Genomic DNA, 20,453 nt, shown 5'->3' on the forward strand with positions numbered 1-20,453 from the left:
ATATCTGGGTCTAATTCTAGACACAGTCAGGACAAGAGTTTTTTCTTCCGGTAGGGAAACTCCGAAAGATTCAATCAGCAGTCCAGTTGTTACTATCCAACAGCTGGTCTTCCCTTCGGACTTGCATGAGGGTTCTGGGGTTGATGGTGGCTTCCTTCGAAGCAGTCCCATTTGCCCAGTCCCATACCCGAATTCTTCAGCAAGAGATTCTTCTCAGATGGAATCGGAATCCAGAATCCCTGGACAATCAGATCCGATTGAGCAAACAGACCAGAGAGTCTCTGGTCTGGTGGCTTCGGTCTCCGATGCTCAGCCAGGGAAAGTCATTTCTGCCAATATATTGGACGACAGTGACCACGGATGCCAGTCTATCCGGATGGGGAGGAATTCTCGGTCAGTTATCTGTCCAGGGACTTTGGTCCCCGGAAGAATCCAGGTTACCGATAAATGTATTGGAACTGAGAGCGATCAGACTTTGTCTGATTCACTGGACCGAGCAGCTCCAGGGCAGCCCGGTTCGGATCCAGTCGGACAACGCCACGGCCGTGGCTTATGTCAATCACCAGGGGGGCACCAAGAGTGTCCGAGCGGCCAAAGAAGTGGCTTGCATTCTTCGCTGGGTGGAACGATTTGTTCCAGCAATCTCTGCGGTGTTCATTCCGGGGGTGGAGAATTGGCAGGCAGATTATCTCAGCCGTCAGACTCTGGATCAGGGGGAATGGTCCCTCCATCCAGACGTTTTCCACCAGTTGTGCCTACGATGGGGCACCCCGGATATGGATCTGTTGGCATCTCGATTCAACAGGAAAGTTCAGAGATTCGTGGCTCGCTCCCGCGATCCTCTAGCAGAAACCGCAGACGCACTGATCGCCCCGTGGGGGCAATACCAGCTAATGTATGCCTTCCCTCCTCTTGGGTTACTGCCAAGACTTCTTCGCAGGATAGAGGAGGAAGGAATTCCAGTAATCCTGGCAGCTCCGGACTGGCCTCGTCGAGCTTGTTACGCCGACTTGGTCAGACTGATGGCGGACGTCCCGTGGAGACTTCCTCTCAGGGAGGATCTACTGTCTCAGGGATCGATCTTCCATCCTGCTTTACGATCGCTGGTTTTAAACGGCCTGGTTATTGAGACCCAGGTGCTGAAGGACAAGGGATTGTCAGCTTCAGTTATTCCTACTCTAGTTAAAACAAGGAAAGCGACTTCCAGAAAGATTATCATCGTACATGGAAGTCTTATATTGTGTGGTGTGAATCCCTTGGGTTCCATCTACATCTTTATTCGGTAGTCCGAATATTGGCTTTCTGCAACAGGGAGTTGAGCAGAAGCTGGCCTTGAGTGTTATCAAGGGTCTGGTTTCAGCATTTGCTATCTTCTTTCAGAAGCTTTTGTCTACTCATTCCTTGGTGCGGAATTTCATCCAGGGGGTGCGACACCTGGCTCTGCCAGTGCACGCGCCGTTACCATCCTGGGATCTTAATTTGGTGCTGTCGGTTCTTCAGACACCTCCCTTTGAAAATATCAGGGAGATTCCCTTGCTTACTTTATCCCAGAAGGTGGTCTTCTTGGTGGCTATCACTTCTGCACGCAGGGTGTCAGAACTGGCTGCATTATCCTGTTGTTCCCCAGATCTGGTGGTTCATAGGGATAAGGTTGTTCTTCATCCGAATCCATCCTTCCTTCTAAGGTGGTTTCAAAGTTTCATTGAATAAGGACAGTGTATTGTCCTTCCTATGTCCTTAGCCCAATCATCCTCGAGAATTTGCATGGCATTCCTTGGATGTAGTTCGGGCGATCAGGATATACTTGAGTAGTACGGATTCAATTTGTAAGACGGATTCACTGTTCGTGATCACGGATGGCCCTAAGAAGGGGTTGCCTGTTCTGCTGCGACCATCTTTAGATGGATCAGACAGACGGTGGTATAGGCTTATTTTATCTAAGGGTCAGGATCCCCCGTTCCCTGTTAAGGCGCATTCTACTCGGGCGCTTAGAGTTTCCTGGACCTTCCGCCATCAGGCGTCAGTGGTTCAGGTTTTCAAGGCGACTGTTTAGTAGTCGGTTCATACCTTTACAATATTGTATAAGGTTTATGTGATGGCATCGTCAGATGCCTCTTCTGGCTGCAAGGTTCCTGCAGGCCACTGTTTGAGGAGACTGTTGGTCTACCTCGAGGATTTGTGGGGTAGGTCTCATCTGTTTACTCGATGAGTCCTTTGATACTTCTGGTTGGCTCCGGTTGGGCCTTCTAGATTGGATTTTGATTCTGTCAATCCCACCCCTCATTTTGTGGCACTGCTTCTGGATGTCCCAGCTCTTGAGAATCAAGAAGACTACGTCTGTCAATGAGCGATAGAGAAAAATGGATTTTTGTAAGATCTTACCGTAAAATCCTTTTCTCTTAAGCTCATTGACAGACGTAGTACCCGCCCCTCTATCATTGAGTTGGGTTGGGTTAAATTCTCTGTTACTGCTTTAGAACAGAACTGATTCCCTGTAGCAGAGAGAGGGAGGATATACCCTCAGGGACTGCCCCTAAGGTGGAGCCAGAACGTTTTGTCTTTCTGCCTAGTCCTACTCCTGCGGAGACAACATAACCCAGCTCTTGAGAATCAAGAAGACTACGTCTGTCAATGAGCTTAAGAGAAAAGGATTTTACGGTAAGATCTTACAAAAATCCATTTTTTGTTTTTACACCAATGCGCATTTGCATGCTTTTTGCAGAAATGCAGGATATTTTTTTTAACATGGGTTCCTATTGAACACGTTCACATTGATGCATTCATGTGCCTCTACATTTTTGGAAAGGGTCGGGGACTTTTTTAACCACTTCAGCTCCGGAAGGTTCACCCCCCTTTCTGACCAAGCCATTTTTTGCGATACAACACTGCGTTACTTTAACTGACAACTGCACGGTCGTGCAACGCTGTACCCAAATAAAACTGATGTCCTTTTTTCCCACAAATAGAGCTTTCTTTTGGGGTATTTGATCACCTCTACAGTTTTTATGTTTTGCACTATAAACAAAAAAAGACCCAACAATTAAAAAAAAATATATATATTTTTTTTTTACTTTCTGCTATAAAACACATGCAAAAAAATGTAAAAAAATCAAATTTCTTCATCAATTTAGGCCAATATGTATTCTGCTACATTTTTTTGGTAAAAAAAATTCCCAATAAGGGTATTTTGATTGGTTTGCGCAAAAGTTATAGCGCCTACAAACTATGGGATACATTTATGGAATTTTTTTTTTTACTAGCAATGACGGTGATCAGCGATTTTTAGCGGGAATGCGACATTGTGGCAGACAAATCTGACACTAAAGCTCCGTACACACGTACCGATTGTCGGCCGCAAATATTCGGCCGCCGAACGATCGGCCGATTGTCGGCTTGTTAGTATGATGCTTCCGACAGCGCATTTTCGGCCGAACAGAATCTGTCGTGCAGGCATTAAAATTTTTGTACGCCGACAACAGAACGGCCGATTGTGCGTCAGTCAGTACAGATTTCGGCCGACAATCAGCAGATTTGCAAGACTGGGCATGCTCAGAGAAGAAAAAAGACACGGAAAGTTAACCATCACATGACATCACTTCTGCAGTCGGCTCTTGTTGGCCGACAAAATTCGTGTGCAGTCTTTTGCACTTTTCAGCGGACAGGACAGCCCTGGACAAAAGACGGCCGATCGTTCGGCCGATGATCGGTACGCGTGTACGGGGCTTAAGTGACACTTTTTTGGGGACCAATGATACCAATACTGTGATCAGTGATAGAAAAAATGCACTGTCAAGGGCGATCAAAGGGTCAAATGTGTTCCCTGGGAGTGCTTGCTAACTGTGTGGGGGATACTTTGACTGGGGGAAGACAGAGATCAGTGTTTCTGATTATCAGAAACACAAGATCTCCATCCTCTCCTCTGACAGAACGGTGATCTGCCTTGTTTACATAGGCAGAGCGCCATTCTGTCAGTGTCGGGAACAATCTCAAGGTGCTGGCGGATATCGGTCTGCCGGACCTGCTGATTGGCTCCCACTGTGTCCAATCACAGCAGGAGCGAGTTGCCGGTGGCGCGCACGTGCCCCAGACCTAATGAACAAAATCATGTACAGTTACGTGATTTTGCGGTTAAGGGCCACCCTGCCACAGTATATGTATGTGGGACGGTCCTTAAGTGGTTAAACACAAAACGGTGCTTTTTCGTGGCGTTTTTTAGTTCTATAGACTTCAATGGAGAAGCTGCAGAAAAGCATGTAGTGCGTTTTTACTACGATGTTGTAGAGCTGCACGATTAATCGTATGAAAATCGCGATCTCGATTCACCCCTCCTGACGATCTAACCCTGAAATATGCTCGATTCTTTGCATAGCTGCATAGCAGAGAGAAAAGCTGTGGAAAAAAAAAAAAAAGCCTCCTGGCAAATGGCTATCAGCAAAGTCTCCCAGTAACTATAAACAAAGTGATTACATTGTATCTTTTCCTTCCCTCTGCCAGGGAGAAAGGAAGTTTAACCTCTTAAAGACTGGATCTTTTTCTGACATTTGTTGCTTGCAAGTTAAATCATTTTTTTTTGCTAGAAAAGTACTTAGAACCCCCAAACATTTTATATATTTTTTTTAGCAGAGACCCTACAGAATAAAATGGCGATTGTTGTAATATTTTATGTCACACTGTATTTGCGCAGCAGTCTTTCAAACGCAATTAATAGACTTTAATGAATAAAAAAAAAACGTAACAGTAAAGTTATCCCAATTTTTTTTTTGTTACACAGAGAATCGTGAGAGAATCGTGATCTTTATTCCAAGCTAAAAAATCGTGATTCTCATTTTGGCCAGAATCGTGCAGCTCTACGATGTTGCCACAATTTGCATTTTTAATCTGCCAAGCAACAAATTTTTCCAAAACAAAAAGCATAAAAAAATGCAAAATGCACAGAAAAAAGCACTGCAGAAATGCTCAAAAGCAGCATGCATAGGTGTGAATCGAGCCTTAGGGTCCTTTCACACATCGCACCTCCCGACGAGGTCCGTTCTCTGCTCAGCGGGGGATCGATCTGCCGATCCCCGCTGAGCAGGCAGATGACAACTCCGTCTATTCTCTGTGTGTGTGGAAACGGAGCTATCAGATCCCCTCTGTCCTCTATGGGGAGATTGGATGAGAAGGGACCGCCTATCCGTTTTCATCCGATCCGATCCAGATTTCACGGACAGGATCGGAATCGGATAGCAGCGGGTGTCAGCGGACATGTCTCCGCTGACATCGTCTGCCCCATAGGGATGCATGGAGCATCCAATCAGGTCCGCCTGACAAACTGACAGGCGGATCGGATCACCCGTGTGAAAGGGGCCTTAGGCCTTTTCCAATTATTTCACCTGGTGATCCAGCCAGTAAAACACTTTCTGTTTTAAGGTGTCTGAATTCTGGACAGAGCAGTAAAGCAAACACCTTTGGATAGCAGCATTGTCAGTCTGGGGGGAAGGTAGTGTTATAGTAGCAGATTGAGATGGACTTGTATTACTAGAAAAATTAGGCTAAACTCCAACTCTAACACTTTGTAAGGAAACTCTAACACTTTGTAAGCAGTTTAAAAAAACAGCAAACAGTTTTTTTCTCCTTTAGAAATAAAGGATATACATACAGTACATGAATAATAGCTGAGCATTGTAAGCACCCATGTCACTGTAAGTGCCGGTTCACACTAGTGCGATGCCAGACAGTGCATGTGATGTGCACCGCATTGCTGTACAGATCACATGCAATGTCTGAGCGATGTGATTTCAGACATACAAAATGTATGGTTGAAATCGCATCGCATTCACACCAAAATGGTGCAGGACCCTTTTTTTGGTTTGCACTGGAATCAGATCGCATGGGTGTGCACACCTCTGCGATCTGATTCCTGCACCTTTTCACAGTTCATACTGCGATCTGCGAACCAAGTCGGGGGTGTCATTAACTTTTCATTGACACCCCCAGAGATTTTCAGATCTCAGTGTGAACAACTGTGCGATTCTGGTGCGATGCAGGAATCGGCACTAATTTGCAGGGTTTTCCGCATCGCACTAGTGTGAACCAGGACTTAAATGGTTTGTCTCAACCCTCTAATTGCTACTTTGACTGGACAGCTTGGTCTGTTCAAGGAAGTTGAAAAATGACTGTCAGGATCACTAGGTGAAAATAAAGGGAAAAAAGCCTAAAACATCTAAGAGTTGGTGAGTTGCAATTCATAAAATTTTTGTTTTTGAGTTTATTACCTCTCTAAACTGGTGCAATCCATTACTTGCAGTTGGTTTTTAAAAAGGTACACTTTACAATTCATTGAATTGCATTTGTGAATGTCAATGTTGCAAACACAGGGGGACAGGGATGCATTAAATTTTTGTTTTAATTTTATTATTTATTTAAAATAAACTACACTGTATCTGTATTTATTTATTTATTTATTTATTTATTGATGTTCCTGTTATGTTTTTTTTTAAATATTTTTTACTGCTATCATAAGGGTTGAACAACATCCCTTGTGATAGCGTGGCTCATGACAGGTCCTCTTTATGGAGAGATCTGGGGTCTATTAGACCCCAGATCTCTCCTCTGCCCTCTACAGCGTCTAATCAAGCCAAGATCAGTTTGATCAGATGCTTGTATTAGCCGGTAACAACTTGTTTACATGAGACAGAAACCCAAAGTGACAAAATCCTTGTCGCTTCTGGTTTCTGACATCACACAATGGGAGGAACAACATCAGCTCCTCTCACTGTGCCCCAGAAACCAAATGCAGCCAGTTGTATCCTCATAGGGCTCCCCAATCGCACAGGAGAGCCCAGTAAAGTTGGTGGCAGCAGGAGGGGGAGGAGGACCCCCCTTCTGCTGTCTGTAAAAGTAATCCAGCAGCTTCTTAGCCACTCTGATTACTTCTACATTGGAGGGAATTGCCAGCTCTTAAAAATTGTATCTCGATCATTGCTGCAGCTGTACCGGTACGTTGCTGAACAGCAAGATATTATATAATTTTGGGACCCCATTTGTGCTCCTATCCCTTATGGCAGGGATCCTCAAACTACGGCTCTCCAGCTGTTGCGGAACTACAGGCATGATGGGAATTGTAGTTCCTGAACAACTGGAGGGCCATAGTTTGAAAACCCCTGCTTTATGGTATATATCTAGTGCACATGATGCGTATCTTGATGACAGTAAAGCTGGATACACACTATCAACTTTTGTTGTTCGATTTCCTTTGGATTTACCTTCAACTATATAGTGCAAGGGCCTGCCTGATTGCATACCAATTGAAAGTGTTTAGGTTTGACCTCATATTATATGGTTTTGGTAAATCTAAAGGAAAAAAAATCGAAATAAAATTGTATAGTGTGTATCCAGCTTTACATATTAAAATGATGTGTAGAGGGCAGTTTTAAGAACTGTCAGCTAATTATCAAAATGAGCTGCAAACCTATTAGAGGGTGTCTGTCCCATTATTATCTGCCTTATTACACCAGCAAAAGGGAAATGTTCCACAGCATGGCTGTAACCACGGCTTCCAGAGATTATTGTAGAAGGATAACTGCTGAGGAACCCCACTGATGGTCTTCTTGTGTTCTTCTACAGCAACCTTTATTTTGTTTATAACCTCTTCATAGGAAGGGTTGGTATGAGACAGAAGAGGCTTGGATTCAGAAGGATCAGCAGATAAATCAAATAACAGAGGAGGGTTGTGGTGAATGACATCCTGTCCTTCACAACCACAGAGTAATTTATCATAGCAACCCACTGCATCTTCTGGATAAAAAGCAGGAGTTACAAAGTGTACTTTCCAGGTGGTGCTACCTAAGGATAAAAAGAAAAGCAATTACTAACATTGTCTAGAACATAACGTAAAGCATTTACGGTATCTCACAAAAGTGAGTACACCCCTCACATTTTTGTAAATATTTTATTATATCTTTTCATGTGACAACACTGAAGAAATGACACTTTGCTACAATGTAAAGTAGTGAGTGTACAGCTTGTATAACAGTGTACATTTGCTGGCCCCTCAAAATAACTCAACACACAGCCATTAATGTCTAAACTGCTGGCAACAAAAGTGAAAATGTCCAAATTGGGCCCAATTCGTTCCCCCCGCTGTTATGTGACTCATTAGTGTTACAAGATCTCAGGTGTGAATGGGGAGCAGGTGTTGTAAATTTGGTGTTATCGCTCTCTTATACCGGTCATTGGATGTTCAACATAGCACCTCATGGCAAAGAACTCCGTGAGGATCTGAAAAACACATTTTTTGCTCTACATAAAGATGGCCTGGACTATAAGAAGATTGCCAAGACCCTGAAACTGAGCTGCAGCACAGTGGTCAAGACCATACAGCGGTTTAACAGGGCAAGTTCTACTCGAAACAGGCCTCGCCATGGTCAAACAAAGGAGTTGAGTGCAAATGCTCTGCGTCATATGCAGAGGTAGTCTTTTGTAAATAGACATATGAATGCTGCCAGCATTGCTGCAGAGGTTGAAGGGGTGAGGGGTCAGTCTGTCAGTGCTCAGACCATATGCCACACATATCATCAAATTGGTCTGCATGGCTGTTATCCCAGAAGGAAGCCTCTTTTAAAGATGATGCACAAGAAAGCCCGCAAACAGTTTGCTGAAAACAAGCAGACTAAGGACATGGATTGCTGGAACCATGTCCTGTGGTCTGATGAGGCCAAGATAAACTTATTTGGTTCAGATGGTGTCGAGTGTGTGTGGCAGCAACCAGGTGTGGAGTACAAAGACCTGTGTGTCTTGCCTACAGTCAACCATTTCATGCCTCAGTCTGGGGCTGTCCCTCCTCGCACTGCCCGCTTCAGGAGGCCTAGGCCCCCCCCCGCTGGACCCGGTAACTGAAGCTGTCGGGTCTGCTCCACCTCCTTCATCATCTCCGCTGCCCTCTGTGCCACCTCCTTCTTCCCCGCTGCTCCCTGCACCCTGCTGGGCGGGTGCTGTGCCTCTGGTCGCCGCACATTCTCCCCTTCAGATGCCTGGCTGGGGATTATCTGTCTCAGGGCAGCATCCCGCTGTTTCTTCCTGCTCTGCTTGTGCGGAGCATATCTCAGCTGATCGGACAGCGCCACCTGCTGGCTGGTCGGGGAATGGCACCTCCTCACATCTCCCTGCGTCCTGCAGGGCGGAAGATTTAAATGCCCTGTCCTCTCCAGTGCGACTGAGACAGTTATCCATCCCATCTGATCTCCCTGCGCCCTTCAGGGGGGGAGATGTGCCTGCTGGCCATGCATCTGGATGTTCCAGAGTGCCCAGTGCTCCTGTACCTCTCCCTGCGCCCGGCAGGGCGGGCAATGTAATTGAGTCGCATGCGACCGCCAGTCACTCTGTTGCAACAGCCCATCCGCGTCTCCCTGCGCCTGGCCGGGCCGGGCTGGAGCGTCCCATGCCACCCATGATCCTGATGGGCTGGCGCTGCAAGCCTACCCCCCTCCTCCCCCTGCGCCCGGCAGGGCGGGGGACAATCGCATGTCTTCCGGCCATTCCTGCGCAGTGGTTCCTGCTTCGCCTGCCCCGCGTCCCGCTGCTCCGGACTCTGCGTGCTCCTGCTCATCTGCAGCTCATCGCCGCCCGGGCCCGCCTGGGCCGCTGGCTGGATCTCTCCATGCAGTGTCCTCCTTCATCGCGTTTCCCCGAGGTTCTGGTGAACGTTGGATGTCACGGGCGTCTGCCGGCCCCACCCTCCGATGGAGCGTCCAGGTCGATTGGATCTCCTGATGGGCAGCCTGACCTGGCACCCCCTCTGCAGCTCAGAGAGTATGATTGTGGGGTGGTTTTGGGTAAGTCCGGTGATGCTGCTGTATCGGGCCTGACAGACGAGCGCATCTTCACGGTGTCAAATCGGTTTTGTCTCGCATGCACTGGTCCGGGCATTTTTTCGGTTGGCCCTTGTGGGCGGTTTTGTTGACCGCAGTTCACCTCCCTGCCGAGGTGCGGGATAAGATCTGGCATTGTGAATTTGTTGATTTACTAGAGCTGGTTCCTCCTGACCGGGAAACGGTGGACAAATCTCAGCGGGTTGACGTTGCAGTACAAGGTGACAAACCCAAACAGCTTCCACGCACTTTTGGGAACTGGCTGCAGGGTTTCTGTGCTTACACCGGGGTGCTTTGCAAATGTTTTCCAGAGTTAGGTCCTTCCCTGTTCTGTTACCTGGACCTGATTTGGTGTGCCTACAAGGTTTATGGGGGCCAGTGTTGGTTCCACTACGATACTCCATTTTGCCAAAAGATGGCGGCATGGAAAGTGTTTCGTTTTGATTGTCAGGATGGGAGCCTATGGTTGCTGCTTATGTGCCCCCACAGGCCGTCGTCCTTTAAATCCCAGCCGGCTTTCAATGAAAGCCATTGCAAGTGGTACACCGTGTGCCGCTTTAAACATGAATGCTCGCTCTGTGGAGGTGCTCACCCTGCCGTCCGGTGCTTTAGGAGGAACAAGCAACCGCTTACCAAACCCGGGGCCAGGCCTGACGTTTCTAAACCAGAGGACCCCGGTGAACGTATCAGGGATGCTTCCCTGGCTAGACCGTTACCCTCTGCATAGGGAGGCTTTGATCTTGCGGGACAGGCTGGCCCATGGATTCTGGATTCCTTTTACTTTTTCGAACGAGCCTACCAGGGCAACGAACTTAAAATCAGCTTTACAGTTCGAGTCTGTCCTGGCTGAGAAGCTCCGCAAGGAGCTGGAATTGGGGCGTATGGCGGGCACGTTTGATTTTACCCCGTTTCACAACCTGCGCGTTTCTCCTCTGGGTGTGGTTCCCAGGAAGGAGGAGAGTAAATTCCGTCTCATCCACCACCTTTCCCATCCTTCGGGCTCCTCGGTCAATGACGGCATTGATAAAGAGGAATCCAGGGTCCAGTATGCCTCTTTCGACAAGGCACTTTGTTTGGTGAGGTCTGCTGGACCGTCAGCTTTGTTGGCCAAGGCGGATGTTGAGTCCGCCTTCCGCCTTCTCCCTGTTCACCCGGAGTATTTCCACCTGCTGGACTGCTACTTTTGAGACAGCTACTTTTTTGATATGTGCCTTCCCATGGGCTGTGCGATTTCCTGTTACTACTTTGAGTTATTCAGTAGCTTTCTTGAATGGGTGGTCGACCAGTCGGCTGGTCTGCATTCCCTGTTGCATTATTTGGACGACTTCCTTTATGTTGTTCCGGCCAGCAGTGGCCATTGCCAGCGGCTCCTTTCCATTTTTCAGTCTACATGCGAGCGGTTTTCTATTCCGCTGTCAGCTGACAAAACTGAGGGCTCTGTGACTGTGTTGTCTTTCCTTGGCATCGAAATTGACACGGTGGCCATGGTGTTTTGTTTGACAGGTGACAAATTGGATAGGCTACGCTCCCTGATCTGTTTGGCCAAAGGGGCCAAAAAGCTTCGGTTGAAGCAATTGCAGTCCCTTTTGGGTCATCTTTTCTTTGCCTGCCGGGTTTCCCCCATGGGGAGGGCCTTTTGTAGGCGCCTGTCATGGGCCATGAAGGGTGTGTCTGCCCCCCACCACTATGTCCGTATTACCAGGCCCATGCGGGATGACTTGGGGGTTTGGCTCTCTTTTCTTCAGACGTGCAATGGTCATTCCTGTTGGCTGATGGAGGAGGTCCTGAACTCGCAACTGGAGTTTTACACAGATGCAGCAGGCTTCTGTGGCTTCGGGGCCTTTTTCCAAGGGGAATGGTCTGCTGCGCGTTGGCCGGCCTCATGGGCCCAACTGGATTTATTGTGCAACCTTACCTTGCTGGAGCTTTTTCCTGTAATTGTTGCCATTGAGCTTTGGGGTGAGAAGTTGCGTAATCGCCAGGTTGTTTTTTGGTCAGATAATATGAGTGTAGTTCAGGTGGTCAACCGCCAGTCTGCTAGATCTCCTCCTGTAGTTTCCTTACTGCGTTTTCTGGTTCTTAGATGTTTGCAGTTTAATATATGGTTTACAGCTATGCATGTTCCTGGGATAACTAATGATATCGCTGATGCTCTCTCTCATTTTCAGCTCGATCGCTTCCGCTCCCTGGCCCCTTCTGCATCCCTGGAGGGCCTGCCCTGCCCGCCCTTTTTGTGGAACCTCATTTCCGACGCTTGCTAGACCTTCTATGGGCATCGCTTTCGTCTCGGACGTGGTCGTCGTATCTTCGAATCTTAGATGAGTGGGTGTCCGTGTCCCGAGGTGAGTTCCTCCTTACCTCACACTATGATAGACGCTTTATTTTCTTACCTTGTGCATTTACTCCAAAGGGGTTCTTCAGGTTCCACAGTCTCTTCTGTCATGTCAGCCTTGTCTTTTTGGTTCCGTCTCCTCGGTTGGGAAGATATTACGAAGGATTTTCCGGTGCGGCGGGTTTTGCAAGGCTGGCGACGCACGACTAATTTTCCTGATTCCCGACGCCCCGATTTCGCTCCTCATTCTTTCTGATATTCTTTCCCTGTTGCCATCAGTGTACTCCTCCCCTTTTGAGACCCTTTTGTTTCGGGTGGCTTTTTCTTGGACTTTTTGGGGCCTTTCGTATCAGTGAGCTGGTTGCGAAGTCCAGAACTTCCACCGGTGGTATTCGTTCGGAAGAGGTGTCGTTCTCCAAGCATTGCGTGATGGTTTTGCTGTGCACCTCAAAAACAGACAGTCTTGGGAGAGGCAGACGGGTTGTTATGTATTCTTGCCGGGGCCCCTTTTGCCTGTTTTCGATGTCATTGCACTTCCGGTCGGTTCGCCCCTCGTCTCCGAATTTTCTTGTTCATGCTGATTCGTCCTCCCCTTTCAGTTTTTGAGGGTTTTTCGGCTTTGCCTTAGCAAGTTGGGCCTTCCCGCGTTGGATTTTTCGACGCACTCTTTCCATATTGGTGCTGCTACTGCGGTGTCTGGCATGGGTTTTTCCGATGCAGAACTGCAGCGCTTGGGCAGGTGGGAATATTCCCGTTTTTCTTTATATGTTCGCCCACACCTTTTGTTTTGATTTCAGGCTACCTCCCTTCCTTGATATGGATAATCGGGGATTCCTTTGTGTATTGGGCCTCCCGTCGGTCTGCAGTTCTGTGCGATGGAAAAAACTTGGGCTTAGACGATGCTGTTGCCAGAATCCGTTGGAGTGGTTTACGTGGATTACGCTGGTCCCAAGTCCTCCCTGGAGTTTCTGACGCTTTGTTTGCATGTTTCCGGGCCCTATTATTCTGATCCTGCATGCGGGGGGGGGGGGGGACGATGTCGGTTGACCTCATCTCGACTGTTAAGCAGGATATGGCTCATTGGTACGCAATCTTCACCAATTTGAGTCCATCTTCTTGCCCCGGGTCACCTGTAAAACAAATGGATACTCGCAATTTTTTTTTTTCACTTACCTTCTTTTAGAAGAACATATACTCACCTTATTTCCTCTTCCTCCCTCTACGGCCATGACCCGTCCTCACTTCCTGGCTTGCAATGATTCCTGGGAGCTGAACGTCATCGCTCCCAGGAATTAATGCGCCTGCACTGGCCCCGATGTCAGTTCCGGTGCAGGTGCGTCATACCTTGCTAAACAGCTTCTGGGCATGCCCAGAAGCTGTGCAGGGATTACGCTGTAGCCCCGGAAGTGACGGCGGGGCCAGTGCAGTGGGACCGAAGAGGACGGAAGAGGACGCAGAAGAGGATCGCACTGGCTTCAAGCTGCCCATACCTGAGATAGCAGCGCTGGACAATACATTTTTAAGGTAAGTATTTCTTCTTGCAGGTAAGTGCAAACCAGGACAGTTCAGAGGCTATCCATTGTGGAATGCACTAGCCCTGACTGTCCCGGGGGTATTTTTATGTATTTTTTTTCTTTTAGGTGGAACTCCGCTTTAACTTGCCTCAAGCTAAACTGGGGCATACTGAATATTTGGCCGAATTTTGGTCAAAGAGTCCATTAATGTGTATTAACATATTAGCAAATATTTGCCTTTAATAGTTTCATTAAATTTGCCATTTATTCAATTAATAAAGTGAATTATTGAAAAACATTTTTAATGTTTTTAATGCTGTTAGTTCACATGCAGTATATGCTGTGCATTCACATGTGTTAGCCAAAGTTATTTTTTAAATTCATCTATGTACATCATAAGGGATTTTAAAGGAGTGGAGGCCAATGTATGACAATGCACATGTTCCAGGCAATGAAAAAAATCATTAAAATGGAGATGAATACATTTGAGGCCAGCCTAACAGAAAAAGCTGTTGAAACCTCTAAATTTGACCATTTAACCACTTGCCTACTGGGCACTGATAGGTGGCACTGATGGGCACTAGTAGGCAGCACTAATAAGCACTGGTAGGCGGCACTGATGGGCACTAGTAGGCTGCACTGATAGGCAGCACTGATGGGCACTGGTAGGCGGCACTGATGGACACTAGTAGGGTGCACTGATGGACACTGGAAGGCGGCACTGATAGGTGACATTGATGAGGAGGCCTCCACGAACTGGACGACAGCGCTGTAGCCGTCATACAGCTATAGCGTGGTCGGCAAGTGGTTGAGCTAAAAATAATTAAACATTTAAGCATGTCCACATATTTCTTGACAGTTAAACTTTTGTTAGTACTTGCATCTCACACAAAGTTCTTCATCATCACAATGCTGCTTAAAGAGGGCCTGCAGTTAGCTCCCATGCGATTATTTCTTCCTACAGTTTTGTTTTCTGCTTAGTCCCCTGTGTACTATTTGATAATCAAAGGACTTTTAAGTCAAAAGCAAAAATTCTGTTTGCTATTAATTCATAAAGCGGTCAAAACAAACAGATCTGTAAAATAGTATGGTACCATGATCTCACTTACTGTGGTATATTTCTAATTAGAGACTAAAAACATCCAAAAATCCATTTATGATAGAGGAACAGCTGTGGGAACTATGCTCAGTTTAGATGCAGTATCCACATTTTGGTTGGGAACTGTATCAACTTTAAATGGAAACCACATTTTAATGATCATTTCAAGAGTATGAAAAAAACACATGTGTATGTAAGAAGAGTGCAATTGTTATGAAAAACAGCACACAGGAAAAGTGATTCATTCGCATAAATGTGTCAGATAAAATAGAAAAAACAATATACAAAAATCTAGTTTACTGGTATTTCTCTAGAATTAATTATTTAATGAGCAGGGGTCATTGATGCCTAGTTGTCAGACTAAATTTAGCAGCGTCAGCATGCATCAGCTTTTGTGACTATAAACTCCATTACTAATTTGCATGCCAAAACAATCTAAAGGCTCAAAGTTTTTTATCTTCATATATTCTATGAGGATTTGACAAAGGGGCATGCCCCGGAACATGTTGTCTTGGCTACCGGCTTTAAAACCATCCTTCTGGTGCGCTCCCACATGCCTTGCTAGCCTATGACATGCAGCTGTCTCCCGAGTTCTGGTGACGTTACTTCCGGGGACACGAGATCCTTCAATCCCTGTGCTGTGGCTGGCAGTCTTCTGTCATGGACCTGTAGCTCCATCGCAGCCTTCTGCCACAGCCTCCCACAGCCCTCATAGCCCCTCCGGCACATTCCTTCCATCACTGGTTTGGGTCTTTCAACTAACAGCTGTGTGCAAAGCACCATGTAAGACTTTTATTTTGCCTTTAAAGCATAATTTTAACTGGATTTCCTTGTCTCCTGTTAATCTTGGACTTTGGTTAATGCATCTACCCCACACAGCCCATTCCACAGACTGTTTTCACAGGACTTCACAGGAGCGCCTTGACTGTGTGTTTTTGTACATTGTCTTTATCACTATCCCGGTGGTCACTCTGAGGTCGCCCAGGCAAGTCCACATTACCAGGCTCTGCACCTTTCTATGGCTGCTGTTATGGATCCACATTGTGATACTGCAGTATAGTGCACTACATTCTTTTATATTATGGTTAGCCATATTTATGCTGCAGCAGGACAATGACCCTAAGATACGTCTGAAAAAGGAGCTTAATGCGCATGCTCCGAAACGCGTTACGTCACTTCCGGATGGCTTGCAGTTCACCGCTGCCTCCACCCGATTCAGCTCCTCCACGGTCCCTCCTGCATCGTCATCACCCGGCTGCGGGTTAGTCAGAATGCGGACACATTGAATACAGTAAGCGATCTAGGAACATGGACTAAAGGCAATCCCCATGTGAGTTGCTACATATTGTCACGTAATACATTTCTATGCTACACTCAGCGGCGCCTGTTTTTCTTTTCTTGTTGTCAGCGGGGATTTCCGTCTTTGCCTGCCAGAGCTGCCCTGAGTTACACCAGCACCTGTAGAGCTTAGCCTCCAGTAGTCTCTGATCATCTGTTGCTGCACTGGGGTCCTTTCTCCTTGGCACAAGCGCCCAACATCCCTCTTGCCCTAAACATACAGCCAATGCCATTAAGAAATATCTTCAGCAATAAAGAAGAGTCTCTGTTCCCAGTCAATGCCTCTTATGGGGAAACGCGTTGAGTGGACCCGAAGCCTGTGACGTCACCATGCACCAGCCTGCAGATTAGGTTCGCGGCTGTATGTTTTGTGCCTTCTAAACCTTTTTGTTTATGTAAGTGCAGGGGCGGCCCGTCCATTAGGGGCACAGGGGCGCGGCCCCCCCATCCATGCATCCGGCCCCCTAATTTACATGCAGGGGCGCCAGATGCATGGAGTTCAATGGGGATTTTTTTTTTAAGCACCTGATTAGAGCCAGAGGCACTGCACCCCAAACCCACCCAGTTGTGTGACAATAGCGAATGAATATTCGCTATTATCACACTGACTCGTCCCCCAGCCAATCAGGAAGTGGGTCATGAGACCCCTTTCCTGATTGGCTAAAAAGAGACGTGTTTTTACTGGCCACTGGCCAGGAAGAGGGAGGGGACATATGGCAGAGGAGAAGACACAGCGGCGCTCAGTGAAGGAGCAGGTAAGATGCCGAACAGCCAGCCATCCATTCAGCCATCCATCCTGGGAGGGGGGAGGAAGGAGGGAGGGGGTGGTAGAGTAGATTGCAGGCCAGCCATTTGTCCTGCGGGTGTGTGGGGGGGGGGGGTTGTTTTTTTTGCCGCCGCCACTGTGTAAGTGCAATAACCACCTTTTAATAAATGGTAATTATACTTGCTGCACTATGAAATATCCTCCTTTTTAAACCCCCTATGCTGGAGAAACATCTATGGCAGGATGATCCAAGAAGTCGGAGATATCTGAGCAATATCTGATTGAAGCCAACCCCTTACCAGAAAGGATTGCCTCTTCACGGAACCCTAGGAGTGGAATACTCCAGCTGGTCTATTTCAACAAAGATGTATTACATTTTTATAATTTGGGATCCATCTCTTCTGGTAAGAGGCATGCAGTGATCTGTGTTGAAGCAAGCACTATCTGAAGCACCGGTGTTATAGTGAATCACATTTTCACCTTCATGAGAGCACTATAATTGAACTTTTCTTTATATTGTGATTTATGTATTTGTATGGACTTTCATTATGCTCTGTAACATGTAGCAATTCGTGTAATATTTTTGGGTTGCGCACTTATTTTGTTTACACAGATTTTTGAAATTGAGTATTTAGACTTCCTATGAGTTGCAGCACCTGTACATATTCACATATATTTTGCGCTCACCCAAACTATTATATCTTTTTATACAATAAAGAGGAACATAGAGTCCTGGAAGTGATGGCTTGGTCCCCACAGAGCCCTGATCTCAACATTTTCGAGTCTGTCTGGAATTACATGTAGAGACAGAAGGATTTGAGGTAGCCTCCACATGGAAGAAGTGATATCAGTGAAAGTGATGCAATCAGCCAGATGTCCCGCATCTACAGGTTACGTCACAGGATGTCATCAGGCATTACTTCTGCTGACATCACTTCCTCCATGTGAAACACACGCTTGCTCCGGTTCCCAGGGGAGCAGCGGCGGTTCCTGAAACTAGTTTGGCTGCAGTAGGAGGCACCTTAATATGTGAATGCACACTGCATATTTTTTATATTATCTTTACATTTAAAGTGATTGTAAACGATCACCTTGTAAAACATTTGTATATAGATACAGTATAAAAAATATTATAAATACCTTTTTTCACTTTTTTTATAGGTGATCACATTCCCGCTGTTCTCAGCTGCATAAGAGCTGGGGGGAGGAGAAGCAGCAGCACACTGAGCTTCCTATTGAATGGCTATGCAGCTGGGGCTTGTCAGGACAAGTCTGATCATTGTAGGAGAGTACACTGAGTTCCCAGCTAGAGAACTGACCATGGTGTGTGTTCTTCTGCTTAGTGTGGTCAGTTTTTAATAGGAAAGCAAGGGAACTGACAGGATCGCCAGGGATTTTACATAAAGGAAGCAATACAAAGAGAACAGGATACTTTCTCATACAAGTACTTGGTACAGCAGACACATATCAGGAATATGAAGTATTGGGGTAACAAACGCTTTAATAAAGTCATTGCGCAATGATATTTCCTGTGGCCACTCTAACTGATATACTAAGGTGAAATTAAACACTGCCTGTTATCTCCCTGAAGCAATGGAACATTGGATCTTCGCATTACATAAGGGGCATATTGACCTACATTTAGGGGTCATCTATAGCTGGTGAGTGAGCACCACTTGAGGGGGTACCCACGATCACGGCGAAGTGTGGATTTAAGCGGCTCATCATTAATAGTGGAGAACATTCACAGACTGTTCAAAGCACTAGTTAGTTTTGATTTTCAAATTAAGCATGCAATTAGTTTACAACAGGATTCACTTGCATGGACACTTTAAAGCCGAGTTCCACCCGAAATTTATACTTACCTCCATCATCTCGCTCCCGGTCACCTGAAAAACAAATGGATAATCGCAATTTTTTTTTTTTTTCACTTACCTTTTAGAGAAAATATACTCACCTTACTTCCTTCTTCCTCCCCTCGGCGGCCACGGCGATTCGTTACTTCCTGGCTTTTGCAATGATTCCTGGGAGCTGAACGTTATCGCTCCCAGGAATCATTGCGCCTGTACCGGCCCCGACGTCAGTTCCGGGGCGCGCGCGTCATTCCCTTCTAAACAGCTTCTGGGCATGCCCAGAAGCTGTGGAGGGATGACGCGCAAGACCCGGAAGTGACGTCGGGGCCGGTGCAGTGCATCGTGGGACCAAAGAAGAAGGAAGAGGACCGAAAAGGACGCGGAAGAGGATCGCGCTGGCTTCAAGCTGCCCACACCTGAGATGGCAGCGCTGGACAAGACAATTTCAAGGTAAGTATTTCTCCTGAAAGGTAAGTGCAACCCGGGACAGATCAGAGGCTAGCCATTGTGGAATGTGCTAGCCCTGACTGTCCCGGGGGTATTTTTATAAAAAAATGTATAACGAGGGTGGAACTCCGCTTTAAGTAGAAGCACTGTTTTTCATTAATTTAATTTGCGTACACAACGGTCATGCCAGATGGGAGGGAAAAAGACACAAATGCAGCATCAGAATTGCACAGTAGCACAGTAAGCGCCAATTCCTTTATACACATTTTTTTCAAGAATCTGAATACTAGAACTGCAGAAAAGTATAGGAAGCCAGCACATTAACCAACCTGTCACCAGCCACACAATTGTAAAATATAGGTTGACTGCCGTATTAGCATTTTTAGTTAAAAACAAAAGTTTTACTTACTATCTTTTTGGTACCATCGCACGGCATGTAAATGATTTCCACAATAGTGAAATAGAAAATCATGTTCAGAATGGTTGGTTTTCTTCAAAAGCAATGGAAATATGTCCCGACCATCAATAATTCTAATATAATGGAGAAGTAAATGAAAGAGAAACATTTACTAAAGCTAAAAAATTACAATTACATTTTGTCTTTAGAATTAACCTCTAACATCTATGCAGCTTAGATTTGTGCACAAAATTTATTATGTGTTCCCATACCAGGGCGTGAATACACTTGCAAATGTATGCGTTCATGTCTACTGTATACCTAAAATGATTGGGCTGCTTCTAAAACACATAGGCATGGCAGAACACATTGTCTACCAGCTGGAGATCACTGTTTAATGACAAGCAGATTAGCAGAAAAGAAAACTTTGTTCAGCTGTGCGCAGTACGGTCAAGGTGAGATACAGGCAGATTATCATATTGTGCCAAAGGACTGTGTAGAAATCCCAGACAGGGAAAAAAAGTTATTATTTAACAGGAAAGGCTTAATTTACAAGGGTAGGCAATTACAGTATGTGCGTTTATGTGGGTAATAGGACACATCTAAATGCATATAAGTGCATATGTAAGCACTGTCCCCGTAGGGCTTGCTGTGTTATGACTTCTTGGGTCTCCTCTGATTACCTGCAGTCACTTAGGGAAAGTTCACTCTTCCATCTTTACTTCCAGTTGCTCATTACTCAATAAACAGTCCAGGGGTTTTGGTTTTATATTTATTGTGGAAGTTGGGTGGGAGAAGGGAATAGTGGGATACTCCAACTTGAACTATTCACAGTAGATAAGGACAACTCTCACTTGGC

At 46.2% G+C, this 20,453-nt stretch overlaps 1 protein-coding gene across 1 annotated transcript in view; it reads right to left on the reverse strand.

Moving 5' to 3' along the window:
• Positions 1-7,387: 7,387 nt before the first annotated feature.
• The window catches only part of LOC309548023 (uncharacterized protein), a 156,194-nt gene continuing 143,128 nt past the window's right edge, over positions 7,388-20,453 (reverse strand). The window contains exons 20-21 of the mRNA XM_082248001.1: positions 19,607-19,728; positions 7,388-7,824 (exon numbers count right to left, since the gene is read on the reverse strand). Of these exons, the coding sequence (XP_082104127.1) occupies positions 7,454-7,824; positions 19,607-19,728 (493 nt within the window). The 3' untranslated portion in view covers positions 7,388-7,453. The remainder of the gene's footprint in view (positions 7,825-19,606; positions 19,729-20,453) is intronic.

This window comes from Pelophylax lessonae (genome assembly GCF_965119305.1).
Source record: "Pelophylax lessonae genome assembly, chromosome: 2".
Classification (NCBI taxonomy): Eukaryota; Metazoa; Chordata; class Amphibia; order Anura; family Ranidae; genus Pelophylax; species Pelophylax lessonae.